The 16,164-nt window shown below is 36.3% G+C and overlaps 1 protein-coding gene across 1 annotated transcript in view; it reads left to right on the top strand.

Annotated features, from left to right (window-relative positions):
* The first annotated feature begins 5,848 nt into the window (after positions 1 to 5,848).
* Positions 5,849 to 16,164, top strand: part of LOC104907745 (plant intracellular Ras-group-related LRR protein 6) — a 29,727-nt gene continuing 19,411 nt past the window's right edge. Inside the window, exons 1-11 of the mRNA XM_010696722.4 lie at positions 5,849 to 6,126; positions 7,705 to 7,768; positions 7,906 to 8,042; positions 8,133 to 8,219; positions 8,403 to 8,478; positions 13,723 to 13,797; positions 13,887 to 13,956; positions 14,074 to 14,151; positions 14,317 to 14,377; positions 14,482 to 14,560; positions 15,415 to 15,505. Of these exons, the coding sequence (XP_010695024.1) occupies positions 6,062 to 6,126; positions 7,705 to 7,768; positions 7,906 to 8,042; positions 8,133 to 8,219; positions 8,403 to 8,478; positions 13,723 to 13,797; positions 13,887 to 13,956; positions 14,074 to 14,151; positions 14,317 to 14,377; positions 14,482 to 14,560; positions 15,415 to 15,505 (883 nt within the window). The 5' untranslated portion in view covers positions 5,849 to 6,061. The remainder of the gene's footprint in view (positions 6,127 to 7,704; positions 7,769 to 7,905; positions 8,043 to 8,132; positions 8,220 to 8,402; positions 8,479 to 13,722; positions 13,798 to 13,886; positions 13,957 to 14,073; positions 14,152 to 14,316; positions 14,378 to 14,481; positions 14,561 to 15,414; positions 15,506 to 16,164) is intronic.

Genomic DNA, 16,164 nt, shown 5'->3' with positions numbered 1-16,164 from the left:
AAAGTATAAACATTAACTTACCAAAAATATAGAGTATTACAATATAAAAACAGGAAAACTTGTCAATATTAAGTCAACCTTTGAGCGGTATTATAAAAATAAATCAAGCATTTGACTATTCTAGAATAAGCTAACATTTAATACTTATCTATTTTTAACAAGTTATAACATGTTATTAACATCTTTAACAGGTTAAATGTCCATGTGTCACTGTCTCTTTCGTTTATTTATTAATTTTAATTGTATGAAAAAAATACAACATATTTTTCCATTTACCTCTCCTCACCGCCCACTACCACCACGTTTCCTTCCCCAATCCCATTATATCTCCTCAGTCCTCCCATCGCCGCCAACACCACTGCTCACCAACACAGGCACACAACAATCCCAACTACCAGAGAGCATGTACTAGTCGTCGGAGGAGAGCACCATTCCTCGTAGAGATTTGACTATTCTAGGTGGGCATGGGCCAGGCCTGTTCACGGGGGCCCGGACCCATGAGTGGCAAGCGGGGCTTGAAAATTTAAAAATTTCTCCACGGGCCGGGCTCGTGCTTCCCGTGGGCCTGGCTCATGTTTTATGTTGTATTTTTGTATATTTGACAGTTTTAGGGTAAAAAACAAAGGAAATGAGCGTTCGGCCCGCAGGTCGGAAATAAAATTTCTTGACCGTGACAGGCCCGCGGCCCACGTAGCGGACAACGGACCGGGTCCAAATCGTGCTAGCCCGGCCCATTCCCGACGAAATGGGTGTGGCCCGTAAGGCGACGCGTGGGCACCCCGTAAGTTTTTTTTCCTCCTTGGGGAGCTTCCAGATGATGATGGAATTGCCATGTGACGCGGTTACGATCATGTTGGAGTTATTAAAGTTGTGATGGCTGTCACTGTGGTAGTGTGGGCTCACATTGTGGCGCATAGTTAGAGTTATTCTCCCATGGTGAAGTGGTGAGTTTGTGAGAGAGGGAGATTGAGAATGAAAGGATTTTGGGTGGGAGACTGAAATATGTTGGAGAATGTTTTTTTTTGCCGGAGGGAAAGAGAGGTGGCAGCCATGGTTGATGAGATCATCCTGAAAGGAGAAGAAGAGAGGGAAAAGAGAAAAAATTATCTAAAAATTGAAAAAAATTTGTCTTTCTAAATCGACTACAAGTCATTTGACTAGTTAAAAGTTTAAATAATATTAAAGTTAGCTTATTCCAGGATAATTAAATGGTTGACTTATTTTTAAAATTGATAATTTTTTCTATAGAAACATGATAAAATCATACTTCCTCCGTTTTGTTTAGATGTTACACTTTTTAAATTACGGACTCCTAGGTAATTTTTGGATAGGAGAGAGATAGAGAGAAAGAAAATAAATGGGTCCCATGTAAATATGTGATAGGAGAGGGATAGAGAGAAGTTATTACCTAAAATAAAAGTGTAATATCTAATTTGAAATTTCTTAAAATAGAAAGTGTAACATAAAAAAAACAGAGGAATTACAATCATATATAATATTAAAGCAAGAAAACTTCAGCCTATGTGGCAAGACATGAAGCTTCCTCTGCTCTCCTTCACCCTCAACTTTCCAGCTTTTTCTTTGCTTATGCCATGTGGCACAAATGTTTTTCTAATCACCCTTCATCCTTCACCGAGTGCATTGTGCAACAAATAGGGTAATAAAATCAATTACAATAACTAAGGAAATTAATCAAGCTTCTATCAATTAAGGAAACAAATCAAATCTTATCATAACCGATTATTATAATTCAACCAATATTAAAAAAAAAAATAATGCTTCCCTTCAAAAATCCATTATGCTATATATAACTATATGAGGAGTATGTTGAAGAAATATTAAATGCACATCAGCACATAGGGTTAAGAAGATGAAAGTTTCGAAGGAGTTTCATTCTTTAATTGTCAATAAAATGAGAAGGGGTTTATATAGTTATGTTGTACAGAATATTCCAAATCATTTTTCATAACCAACTTGCCATGCCTCACAAGTTACGGCTCATAAAAATTGAAACCACTGGTACACAAATACAAAAGCTAAACTTGCTGATAACATAGTATGATAAATGCTTTCTATCATCTAATAAAAGCCTTTGACTTAGCTATTTTTGTCATGTATGTTGTATAGAGTGTACAAGATAACACCAAGACTCATGATATAACTTACGTTCGCTTGATAATTCATTTTGTACTAACTTAGGGCATGTTCTCTTCGACATAAAACAACTGAACTGAATTGAACTAAGCTGAATTAAACTGAACTGAATTGAATTGAATTAAATTAAATTGAATGTAATAAATATATAAATAATATTTAAACAATAATAACATGAATATTAAATAATTATTATAATGATAAGTAATAATAATGATATTAATAGTATTTTGGATATTTTTAAATGATAGTTATGAATAAATAATATTAATAATCATAAATTATTATTATTAATAATAATAATTAATGATAATTAATAATAATTATTTTATATTATTTGTATTAATATATTAATACTTGATGATATGATTATATAATAACAATAATATATAAGAAGTAAATTAATATTACTATTTTAATAATTAGATTTAATAATATAATAATATATTTAGTAATAAAATTAATGATTGGGTCGGACCGCGCAAAATTGCATCATAAACTGTTTTGACGCGATTTGATTAGTTTATGGGCTAAAAAACGTGGGTTCATTTGTGCTTTTGACCTAAACCATGTTCCTTCTAATAATAATAGTAATAATAATGAACAAATCTATAGTAAACAAAATAATAGAAATAATAATAACAATAATAATAATAATAATAATAATAATAATAATAATAATAATAATGATGATGATGATAATAATAATAATACTTAATAATGATATAAAATAAATAACAATAAATAAGAGTAATTAGTAAAATAAATTACACCAACATAATAATAATATTTAACAAAATGATTATAAAAGAATGGAGCTGAACTGAACTGAACTGATCTAAGTTAAGCTGAGTTGAATTGAACTGAGTTGAATTGAACTGAACTGAACTGAGTTGAACTGAACTGAACTGAACTGAAAATAAGCTGGGGAGAACAGACCCTTAAATGGTCCATGTTTTTCATCAATCTATAAGATAAAAACATAAAGTCGTATACAATAAAGAACATTAGCTATTTAACAGATGAAAAATTTCCCCTTGGTTTAGTATGTTTACTATACTCTAAAGAACATAAAACATTTCCTTCAATCTTGCAGAAATTGTACAATATAGAAAAGAAATATAGAGCAACTTTTATTTATCTAATCGGCCTAAGCATACAACAACCCCACTCAATTATTTTTCATTCAATTTTGCTCCCAATAGTCCCAACTATCCATTATGTTAGTAAAAACACATTGCTCAATTTTAAAAACATTAAAATAGTATTTGCTTTTAACTCTCAATCTATTTTCATGCAGCAAAAATGAAAAATATTATTCATCAAAATTTATTATTATAAGAACCCTTTTCCATAACAAACCAAGAACAATTTATAGTAAGTAAAAAAAAAATGATCTACACTCATATATGTTTCAAAGTATGAAGATTTTAAACTAATAAATTATTGTTTATTGCGAGAAATTGAAGGATGTTTTGGTTTATATTTATAGATATGTTCTGAATATATAGATATACGGTAACACCCTGATTTTTATACTCAAAACTAAGAAAATATAAAAACAGATGGATAAATGGGTGACGAATGGGACATAGCACCACCCAAATCTAATCTAATGTGTCACCAGCTCCATCCAACAAACCACCACCGACTTTTCATTTATTTAATATGGGCTTTTATCTATTTTCAAATTGGGTGAAATAGATAATTGAATATCCATTTAAATTGACCATCCTTATCTACACCCTAATTTTAGGAAAAATATCAATATATCATAATATAAAAAAATTTCTTAATTTTTTTATCAACCTTTAATGTAACCATTAACTATAAATATGCACCGAATCAAATTCGAAATATAAATATATTGATTAAACGAAAGATTTTCCATGCTATTTGCACGGGTCTAGAAGCTAGGAAACTCTTTAGATCTCAATTAGAAGAAACAAACAACAACTACTAAGTTAAATAAAGTTAACATGTGTTCATAATATGTCCTTTTTGAAATTATGCTAGATTAAAGAAGAAAGAAAATTAGCTAACTCTTTAAATATCAATGAATAGATGTTAGGATTATATCATATTCAAGATCAATTTCATCATCAATGGGCATAAGATATAAGTAATGATAAATAAAATATAAGATTTGAAATTATTAATTGAGGGATAAATGAATACCAAAAAAAAATCACATAATGCAATATAACCACAAAAATTAAAAGTCATAAGTTGCTTTAAGTAGAAGGATCATTCCAACCATGAAAGTCTAAATAGTATTATGAGACAAAAGAGAATGAAATGTATTTGGATTACTCTAGAACAAAGAGGGTATTAAAGATTAATTTACATTAATTTTCAACGTAACATACAATGATACAAGACTATAAAACAAGTATATATAACAAAAATAATATAATTAGACTTTTGTGAGAGGTCATTGAAGATTCTCATTTATGTGTAATTATTCCCTTAAATTGTAAAATCTGCCAATTTTTTTTTTTGAACAGATAACGCCTGTCAAAGTTCCCCGTGGCATGGTGGTTCGGTGGGTGGTGAAAAGTGGGTTGCCAGGTGCGGTATAGTGATGGTGTAAGACAACAAGAAATTGGGGGTGAGTGGAACTACATAAAGCGGGAGTGAAAGTAGTTGTATGATTGAGTGTAATAGTAGTGCAAATTGTGTTTTTATCAGACAGGCAGAGCGGCAAATTTTTCAGTCAATATGTTTTTTTCTAAAATGATGGTTTGTAATACGTCCTACCATAATATTAACTAAATTATCACTGAACGCACGAGTCATAAATCAGTTTTGAACATTTTTTATTACATGATATGACTATAAAAACTTTGAATCGTGAGCTAATATCACACTACGTTTTCAAAAGAAATGTCTTAAAATCTTAAAATTATATTTAAAAAAATCTCGTGCATTTTGAACGGGTCCAACAACTTTAAATGACAAAAATATTTCAATCACCACAATCGATGTGATCATGAGTTTTGGATTTCAAATTTTAGAATGCAACTCCCGGGTTATGAGTCATAAATCATTAGTCATAATCGTGCAACTAGCTCACGGGTTGTAAGCCATGTTCACCCTAATCAATATGATCAATACTAATTATTACAAATAAGTGATATGTCATAATTTAACTCACGGGTTGTAAGCCAATTTCAAATTATTATTAACTTACCCTAAGCAAGGTACATGTTTTTATTTCATAAAACTATATACTAAAATATTTCCCTAAATCTTTAGTAAAATTTTATTCATACATTATATATTGTACGATACAATAAGGATATAGCACATTATATTACATTTGTGAGCACTAAATTTTTTCTAATATTACATCGTTGGTAAATTAAAGAAAATGATAAACAACATTAGGATAATATATTCTAGATGATTTATATTGTACAATATAATTAACAAGGATATAGCATGGGTAACAAATATCATAATTGCAACGCATGAGTTGTAAGCCAGTTTATAATTATTTTGAATACAAAATCATAAAATTTTAATTCAGCAGCTAATACCTCAATTATACATTTTATATTCTTTCAACTTTATATGCATGTATTCTAATAATTATACATTTAATAGATTTGGAACAGAAAAAAACTACTTAATAAATTAAAGGATTTCCGTGCATTATGCACGGGTCCAAAAACTAGTAATCCAAAAAACAATTATGCTTTTACAGACCTGATTGCCTGCCACGATACTCTCTCTCTCTGTTTGATTCATTGTTTTCCCCTACATTCTACAAGCTGCTTTTCCCCTTAATCCAACTCACTTGCATAAACCAAAAACATTTATGCTTTATCTCATACTTAAAGCAACAAGGCAACAACTCTCTCCAGAAAATAATGTTTTGAATAATCCACCCAATTGAACAATCATGGATCGGGTGCTAAAAGCAGCTCGATCATCTGGCTCCCTTAACTTATCAAATCGCTCTTTGAGGTAATCATTTTGTGTCAAAGTTTTACTCATCAATTTCCCATCTTTCAGATCATTTATTATCAAACTTGTCAAATTCACTACTTATATAATCTTTGTGTTTGCTTTTTATGTGTTATCTTCTGCAATGCAGTTTACTCAGTTATGGTGAATTCATCTATTTAATTAGTTAAGACTTAAGATGATTAAGTAACAAATAAGATTTGAAGGCCTAATTTATTTTAATTGTGGTGTTTAGAGAAAAATTTGTTATTGATTGCATTTTTAGGAGACAAGTTGACATCTTAATCTGCTTCCTGCATATTTCTTTTCTTGTTGTGGGGTTTCAATTTGCTGTGTATGTGGGGGGAAATTAGTTGGTTGAATGAAAATGATTTTCCACCCGAGATATATTAAATTCCATGTGGCATTATGATTACGTGGTCGGGTAATTATGGTCGGACCAATGTTAACCTAATTCGCTATCTAATTTGCCTTTTAAATTCGCAATTCGACCAGAATGGGCCAAAAATAAACCAAAATCCGACCATTATTCGCTTGTCTCAATTCGCAATTTGGAGGGGGAATAGCAAATTAGGTATTACTGGGTGGGACAAATGGACTGATGTGAGCAATGACAAAGGTGGTTATGGCTGGTTAAATGTAAGCCTGTGAGATTAGCTGAAGGGGAAGTACTTCAGATATCTTTCTTCATGGATGACTCTTACAATGTAGTCGAGGTCGTTGGATGTTTTTTTGATTAGGAAAGATAAATGGTCCGAAGACCAACCACTGCTAGGCTACTAGCTTGCAAGGCACACCATCTCAGAGGCTGGGTACAATGCTAAACAGCCGAGAATCAAATGCCCAACATATTGTTGGGATGAGGATAATGCCCTGGAATTCGGGGTGGTACTCCACCGAGCTACCACCCCCACCTCCGAGGTCGTTGGATGTGGTTCCGTATTCTATGATGAAGATGGTGTAGGTGTTTAAAGTAATTATAAGGCATGGGATTGAGAGAGAAAATTTTCTAATGAGGACAGAGGACATTTGTTTCGACAGTTATTTCAGGCTTGAGGGTTTGTTCTATTCAACTTATTTATCCCGAACTTATCTTAGTTTTTATGAATGTTTGGGAAATTTTTCTGTATTGTCCTTTCCATGTTCAATCATACAAGAGAAAGGGAACAATCAGTTAGGATTGGGAGTGCACATTTGTGGCATTCTGATGCGGAAAGCAGGAATTTTTGTGTAGATTGACAGTGTTTTTTAAATTGTGGATAATACGAAGCATGAAAACAATTCTCAAGAAAATACATGCAAGAATAGATGCTAGCATGAAGCTCTTCTGTTAATTATGACAATCTATTATATTCTGAAAATTTGGAGGCAAGTTCCCCTTCCTTGGAAGAAAGAGGCTACCGTGAGAAAATTCTTTATCCACTGAGAAATCTACATTCTAATTTATGTGAAAGCTGATCTTTCCAGTGCTGCAGACCTAGATCCCGGACATTAATGTTTTTAGTTTCTGATAAAGCTGTGCACTCTTTTTTTAATTGATAAAGCTGTACAATCATTTGTATTTTTTTTTAATTTCAGTGAAGTACCCACTGAGGTCTATCAAAATTTTGATGGCGCTAGTGAAGGTGACAACTGGTGGGAGGTGTGCTCTTTGCCTATTTCATCTTCCCTCACCTTCCATTAATATCCTCAATTTGGTTAAATGAGATGTGACTTCACTTTAAGTTGTTAGCTTCTTATTGTAGATGGAAACCTAAAAGGGTCCTTTTGTGTCTGCAGATTGTTGACCTACAAAAGCTGATCTTGGCCCATAACAACATTGAAGTACTGAAAGAAGACCTGAAAAATTTGCCTCTGCTGACTGTGTTGAATGTTAGCCACAACAAGCTTACGCAACTCCCTGCAGCAATTGGGGGGTAAGTTGCTTTGACTTCATCTGTTTGCTATAGCGAGAATTGATTCTGTTAGTGAACTGACTCTCTCCTTTTTAATGTGGGATTTGATAGGCTTCCCTCGTTAAAATCACTTGATGTGTCATTCAATGCATTAACAAAAATACCTGAAGAGATTGGATTAGCTACTTCTTTGGTCAAGTAGGCTCTTCTTCTCAATAATTTTTATATTGTTATGAGTGGAAATTCATAATTCTTGATGTCCAAACTTTGATTTGGGGTTTCTTTCATGTACTTGCTGAAGTTTGCTTTCTTTACTTGTAAAGAAACACTATTAGTCTTTCAAATTAATGCATTCCTCTTCTTATTCTGCTATTCGACCAGGGTTGATTGTTCAAATAACCAACTTGTGGAAATTCCTAGTTCTCTCGGACAATGTGTTGAGTTATTGGAACTGAAGGTAACAATTATTTTGAGATAACCTGGTTGTAGCAGCAGATTCTTGTAGTACTTACTCTTGTCATCATTTCTTCTAATGAGTAACTACTTGGAATTGGCTCCTATATTTTAACTCAGGACTTTGCTCTCTGCATCACCATCTTTCACATATTTTGTGCAAAATGATACGGGGCTAACTAGAGGTAGAATCTCTGAGGAACATTCCACAGGAAATATCACAAAATAATAATAGAAGAAAAAACCTATATTCAAAATCTAAATAAAGTGGGAAAAAGATCTTCCTATCTGCTTCGCTCTTCTCTGCCATTACTTTAATTCTCCACCTCTAACACCCCTGAATGGCTGAATCACCACTAACTCCATTCATATCCATTGGAACGACAACCACCAGCAATAACCTCATCAAGATCACCCCGGCATCTCCCACCCTTCATAGCTCCTCCTCCACTGCTGCTCACCTACAGACCCACCCCAAACCCTCTACCACCACTGTCTCGCAGCCTCCATAAGGAGAGATAGGGTCAACTACCAATATATATATATATAGAGAGAGAGAGAGAAAGAGTGGAGAAGTAGCAGTACCTATGGAGTTTACTTGAGGTGCCAATGGTTGCATGACAAAGAAGCACTGGCTGACGGTGATACTGGTGTGACTAGATGTGGGGCCAAGCTGATAAGGGGCAGGGCAGCAGGCAATAGACCTGTGGAGAAATGGGGAAGCAGAGGAGGAGTGAGTTGAGGAATGGGAGACGGGTGGTGCTGCCGTGGCTAAAGGGAAGGGTGGGTCAGTGTGGCGCTGGGTGTGGGCAGGGTCCCATAAGGTTGAAGGCAGTGGGTTGGGTTTTTTTTAAGCTTTTTTTTTTTAAAGTTATTATTAGATCAATTTTGACCGAAAGTCCCATATCATTTTGTACATAATGAGTTAAAGTTTGTGTCTTGGTGATACTTATGAGATCTGTAAGCTGTATAACATTCCAGATATGGATGAAACTTTGCATTCTTTTTTGGCCAATTTCCTAACTTCAATGATTTGATGGGTGACTATGAGAAGTACTCCCTCCGTCTTTTTAATAATTGAGACATTTGCTTTTGCGTATGGACCAAGGAAAAAGTGCAGGAGGTAGGGGGGAAAGGAGTAAAAGAAAGAAAAAGTGACAAATAGAAAAAGGAGAAAGTAAAGAGAGATAGCGGGACAACTTACCATAGAAGGATAAAGGGCCAAATGTCCTGATTAAAAAAAAAGTGTCCCTATTATAAATTCAGAGTTAGTAATAGATTGCTTACTGAGATAGATCCAACCATTCATGTCAACAATATAAATCTATCACGGTTGATCCTCTTTAGCCATTTATGTAGGTATTCGTAGTTGAGGGTCTCCACATATCTTGACTACCTTTTCTTAGGGCCTCCTCTTACCCTTTGCAACACTATATCTTGCTAGTGCATCAATTGTTTGGTTTCACATTTCTGCCCAAACCAGATTGAGGACTTTCTACTTATTTCATCTTTTAATAGAATATTTGTGTAGTATTACTATTATACTTTTCCTGCCTTTTAGCTTTTGGCACCGCTTAGTGAGGATGATGTATGGAGACCTCCTTGAGTTTGGGAACATCATGTATTGTATTTGGAGGGATTACATTCTTGTCATAGATCACAGGGAATATTTTGCTCTTCACCTGTTGTTACTAACAAACAACTAAGCCTTATTCCCAAGGTGATTTGGGATCGGCTAACATGAATCGTCAACTGGAATCGTGACCAGAGGAGATGGCATCGTCAAGAGTGATAAAAGTTTTTTTTTTTTTTTGAAAACAAGGTTTACACCAAAAAGTGTTTAGAAGAGGTTTTCAGCAAAAGGTTTTAATACCAACACAATTGAGAGAAACAAATAAATGCAGTATATCCCCTTCCTCCACATAGATACTGCCCTCCCCCACTTCTATCCAACGTCATGCTCTCCTCAATCCCAAGTAACCTCATATCACTTTCAATTACCCTCAGCCAAGTCATCTTAGGTCTTCCCCTACCCTTTACAATTTGATTACTCCTCCACTCTTCAATTCTTCTCACCGGTGCATCTCCTGATCTCCTTTTCACATGGCCAAACCATCTTAACCGATTCTCCCTCATCTTTTCTTCAATGGATGCAACTCCAACTTTTTCCCGGATCACTTCATTTCTTAATCGGTCCTTCCTTGTGTGGCCACACATCCACCGCAACATACGCATCTCCGCCACGGTCATCTTATGAACGTGGCATTGTTTCACCGCCCAACATTCGGTGCCATATAACAAAGCAGGCCTAATTGCAGTGCGGTAGAACTTTCCCTTCAATCTTTGGGGAATGCCGGAATCACAAAGGAATCCAGTGGCGCTTTTCCACTTTAACCAACCCGCGTTAATTCTATGCGCCACGTCTCCATCCAGTTCTCCATCCTTTTGGAGAATGGATCCTAGGTAACGGAAGACGTTCGATCCTTGAACCACTTTGCTATCCAAAGTGACCGCCCCCGCCTCGCTGCTTGTAACCCCACTGAACTTGCACTCCATATACTCGTCTTACTTCTGCTCAATCTAAAACCACGGGCTTCTAATGTATGCCTCCACAATTCCAACTTACTCTCAACACCTTCCTTTGTCTCATCAATCAACACAATATCATCCGCAAACATCATACACCATGGTATATCATCTTGAACTGACCTCGTTATTCGTCCATGACTAGAGCAAAGAGAAAAGGACTAAGTGCAGAACCTTGATGCACTCCGATCGTAATAGGAAACTCTTCTGTCCTCCCGTAGTCCGCACACTCGTAGTTGCCCCCTCATACATATCCTTGATGATATCTATATATTTCAGTGGAACACCTTTCCTTGCCAACGCCCACCAAAGTATTTCTCTTGGTACTCTATCATATGCCTTCTCCAAATCAATGAAAACCATATGTAGATCCTTCTTCCTATCACGGTAATGTTCCATTGTTTGTCTTATGAGGTGGATGGCCTCTATAGTCGATCTTCCAGGCATAAATCCAAATTGGTTCTCCGATATCTTTACATGTTTCCTAAGTCTTTGCTCAATCACCCGTTCCAGAGTTTCATAGTATGACTCATTAGTTTGATTCCTCGGTAGTTGGTACAATCTTGTACATCGCCTTTGTTCTTATACAAAGGAATCAAAGTACTCTTCCTCCACTCTAATGGCATTTTGTTGTGTCTCCAAATCATGTTGAAGAATGTTGTCAGCCATTCGATTCCTCTCCCCCCTAAACACCTCCAAACTTCTATAGGTATGCCATCTGGCCCCGTAGCTTTCTTCAATCCCATCTTTTTTAATGCTGCAACGACTTCTCCCTTTTGAATCCTCCTCATAAACTCACGATTTAACATACTTGGCGGGATGTGTACATCCCCGATGGCTTGTGCTTTATCACCGTTGAACAAGGTATCAAAGTACGATCTCCATCTATCCTTTATCTCCTCATCCTCCACAAGCACTCTTTGGTCCACACCCTTGACGCATTTTACCTTTCTTATGTCTCTTGTCTTCCTGTCCCTCATACGCGCAATTCTATAAATGTCTTTTTCACCTTCTTTCGTATCCAATCTTGCATAAAGCTCTTTGTTTACCTGTGCTTTAGCTTCTCGTACTGCCTTCTTGGCTTCTTTTCTAGCCTCTTTGTACTTCTCATAATTCACATCGCTGCTATCTTTTCCAAAAGTTTATAACTTTCTCGTTTGTTTTTTATCGCTTGTCTCACCGCCTCGTTCCACCAAGATGTGTCCTTACTTGGTGGTACAGTTCCTTTAGATTCTCCAAGGACCTCTTTCGCCACTTCCTTTATACTAAGTTCTATCTTTGTCCATGTCGAATCTACATCCATTTCGTGTTACAAGACCAGATATCTTTACTAGCCATCTTAGCTAAGAAGTTCTCTTTGTGCTCCCCTTGGAGCTTCCACCACTTGATTCGCGGCTCCACATTGGGTTTTCGCTTTCTTAAAGACTCCCTACCCCGGAAATCAAGCACGACTAGTCTATTGGTGGTTGCGCTCTCACCCGGTATCACCTTGCAGTTTGTATAACTCTTCCGCCAAGCATTCCTTACTAAAAAGAGGTCAATCTGACTCGTGTTACTTCCACTCCTATAGTCACAAGGTGAGATTCTCTTTTCTCAAACCAAGTGTTCATAATACTAAGACCATAGGCTAATGCGAAATCCAAGATACCACTTCCAGCTTCATTTCTCCCCCATACCCAAAACCTCCATGAATGCTCTCAAAGCCAACTCGACTAGTGCCCACATGTCCGTTAAGATCCCCACCAATGATCAATTTTTCATTAATAGGCACTCGTTGCACAACCTCCTCCAAATCCTCCCAAAATTGTTGTTTAATAAATGCTTCCAATCCTACTTGCGGCGCATATGCGCTTATGATAGTCACCGCCTCGCTCCCTAATACTAGCCTGATACTCATAATGCGGTCACTCTTCCTCGAAACTTCCACCACATCATCAATATATTCCTTATCAATAATGATGCCTACTCCATTCCTACTCTTATCCTTTCCAGAGTACCACAGCTTATAACCCCACGGGGCTATTCTCTTGCTTTTCCACCAACCCACTTAGTCTCTTGAAGGCACATTATGTGAATCTTTCGCCTCCTCATAACCTCCACCACCTCCGCCGATCTTCCCGTCAAAGAGCCAATGTTCCATGTTCCAAAGCGCATCCTACTACCCTACCACTACCCTACCTACCACTACCACTACCCTACCTACCACTCCACTACCCTGGACTAGCTTCTTTACCCGCACCCATCCCTGATGCGGGAACCCTTGCATATTTGACACCACCCCGGGCGCCGGGATGGCGCGCCGCTTCCGGGCGACGACCTAGCAACCCTTGCATACTTATCACTACACTCGGGTCTATGAAGTGCAGCGCGTCGCTGAGTAGGGGACGCCCCACCTTTTTCATTTGTCGATTCATGTCATGATATGGGGCTATGTTTTACGCTGGCCGCCCCAAACCTACCGCAACTCTCCTCCTTTATCCGGGCATGAGACCGGCAGTGAATGCCACACAGATACTCACAGGCGGAGTTTTCACCTGTTGTTACTGACATTATATAATTATACAGTCAAGTTATTTTGAAAATGAATAGATATGTTTGTTGCTCTATCTTGCTGGATAAACTTTCTCGACTTCTCACTGTGGATCTACTAAACTTTTTCCAGGCTTCAAATAACAATATTGCAGGCCTGCCGGAAGATCTAGTGCACTGTACAAAATTAATGAAAGTAAATTTGGAGGTAGAATACAAATAATTGAAATACCTAGGTTTAAGGTTATTATTTGCTTCCATATTTCGAATGTAAACTATGCCACAATATTGTACCAGGGAAACAAACTCACAGAACTGTCAGATCCTATTATCTCATCATGGAGCGTGCTGACTGAAGTAAATGCTTGTAATTGATCTTATTCCTACTTTTTGCATTTTTGATATATAATTAATGTATAACATTCTAATACAATTTGATTTGTTTTTTTTTTTTTTTCTAAAAGTGTGATTTCCTTTGGTTCAGCAAAAAACCACCTGAATTGTATACCAGAGAGCATTGGGAGGCTTTCACGTCTTATTCGCCTCGACCTGTATCAGAATAGTGAGTTTTCCTTGCACATTTGCAGCAGCTAGAAGTAGTCATTAGGCATTGGTTAGAGTATATCTGTTTTGCATGCATTTATAATTGTCTGGATAAAGCTTCTTCCTTTTGGCATTTGGTTGCTTGCATCAATTTTATTATGTACCTTGTTTACTAATGCTGCAGGAATTTCATCAATTCCATCATCTATAAAGGATTGCTCTTCTCTTATAGAATTTTACATTGGGTAATTATATATGCTCTTGTAGCTAGTTGCTATTTTTCTTGTCAGTGGTTGTGTTTTATTACTGGATCATTCTGCTGACCCACATCTGTGATTTCATATATTAGGAGCAATAAGTTATCATCGCTACCAGCAGAGATGGGAGAGCTTTCTCAGTTAAGCATACTGGATCTTCACTCAAACCAGGTAAGTCACATTGTCTTCACCTGTAAGAATGTCTTATCTGAAAATTTGTCTAAACTCTAAATTGAGCTGTTCACCTTCCCTCTCGATCCCCCCCTCTTTTTCCCATGAAGATTGTATGTTAAGAGATATGTACTCATTTAGTGTCTTATTAGACGAGGGTAAGATTTGCTCTGTGTCGCTTATTTAGAAAGAAAGACATTGGGGTCAATGGAAATTTCAGAAACAATTGGAATCGGTGTGACTTTATTCGTTCGAGAGTTGTCCTAAATTATAGGCTTTTCAAGTTTTCATGCTTTACTTAAATTCCATGATAAACTAAGCACTACTACCATCAGACACTGCTTGCCCATGAGTTGTCCTATCTCTGATTGTAGTATTTCTTATCTCTATAGCTTAAAAGCAACACCATATAATAACTTGTTCTTGGAACTATCAATTGTAGTCCCTTCAGTTTCTTGCTTGCTTTTGATAATTTATTGTGATGCTTGATATCTCTATGATGTTATGATAGTATATATACATTTTCTCCTGCTGGGATAAATGTTGTGCATATTATCATGTAAAGTAGCTGTTGTTATTTTTGTTTGCAGCAACTGTTTCATCTGCTACGCTGTGGTATTCTTGTTTTTGTTTTGTCTATTCTTTCATCCCTCCACGAGGAGTTGATGGGCGGCCAACTTACTTTGTGGCACTTTCAAATTTTCATTTTTCATAAAGCCACATCGCTTGTTATTGTACAATTAAGTCTAAACAAGGCCACAAGGCAATTATCTATATGGATAAGGACTAAACCCTTGCTAAATATTTATGTGGAATTTGTTCTGAAGCTGTTGCTCATCTAAAAATGTCTGCAGCTAAAAGAATTCCCAGTGGAAGCGTGCAAATTGTGCCTGTCAGTTCTGGATCTGTCAAATAATTCGCTATCAGGCTTGCCTGCAGAAATTGGTGCTGCTTCTTGACTTCATTTCTGTGAAGCACTTTAACTGTTCTGTTTCTTTGTTGTGAAATAATTGGTTACTGTCCGACCATTTGCTGGCCTGCTGGGCTATATGATGATTTTTAAAAAGTACATGTTATTATTGCAAGAAAAGGAAAAAAGGCACCTCCTGTTATTGAATATGGCCACGAAAACAATATATATGTTCTGTTAGTTAAAGAAAAAATTTCCTTGCATAAAGAAAGTTTCAGCTTGAGAGGATCAGAAATATCTAATATCAGCAACATATTTAATAATCATGTCGGAATGATTCTCTTTGGATCCCGGTTCTTTGTCACACGTGTTTGATAGGAAAACATATAGTTTAGTTTTTGGGATGCACTTGCTAGTTTTCATGCCTCCTCTCGCGTCCCTGGGAAACTTTTTTGTATCTTGTTCTTTTTTCTCTTTCCCTTGGTCAAGTTGATAGGATCAGATTTTCGAATAAGCTTGGGTAAAGGATAACCTCTTCTGTACCTTTTCGCATCTTCCCACCTTTCTATGACGCATATGCCCCAGTTTTGGAGTTTCTTTTCGGATTAGTTTCTGTTCTTTCCAATTTATGCCCTGTTACCCATCCAGAATTAACTAACCCGTGTTCTTGGGTGGTAGCAACGCGTTCTTTCCA

Source organism: Beta vulgaris, chromosome 4 (genome assembly GCF_026745355.1).
Source record: "Beta vulgaris subsp. vulgaris cultivar EL10 chromosome 4, EL10.2, whole genome shotgun sequence".
Classification (NCBI taxonomy): domain Eukaryota; kingdom Viridiplantae; phylum Streptophyta; class Magnoliopsida; order Caryophyllales; family Amaranthaceae; genus Beta; species Beta vulgaris.
Note: the sequence above shows the minus strand (reverse complement) of the source record. Positions and strands in the feature narration are given on the sequence as shown.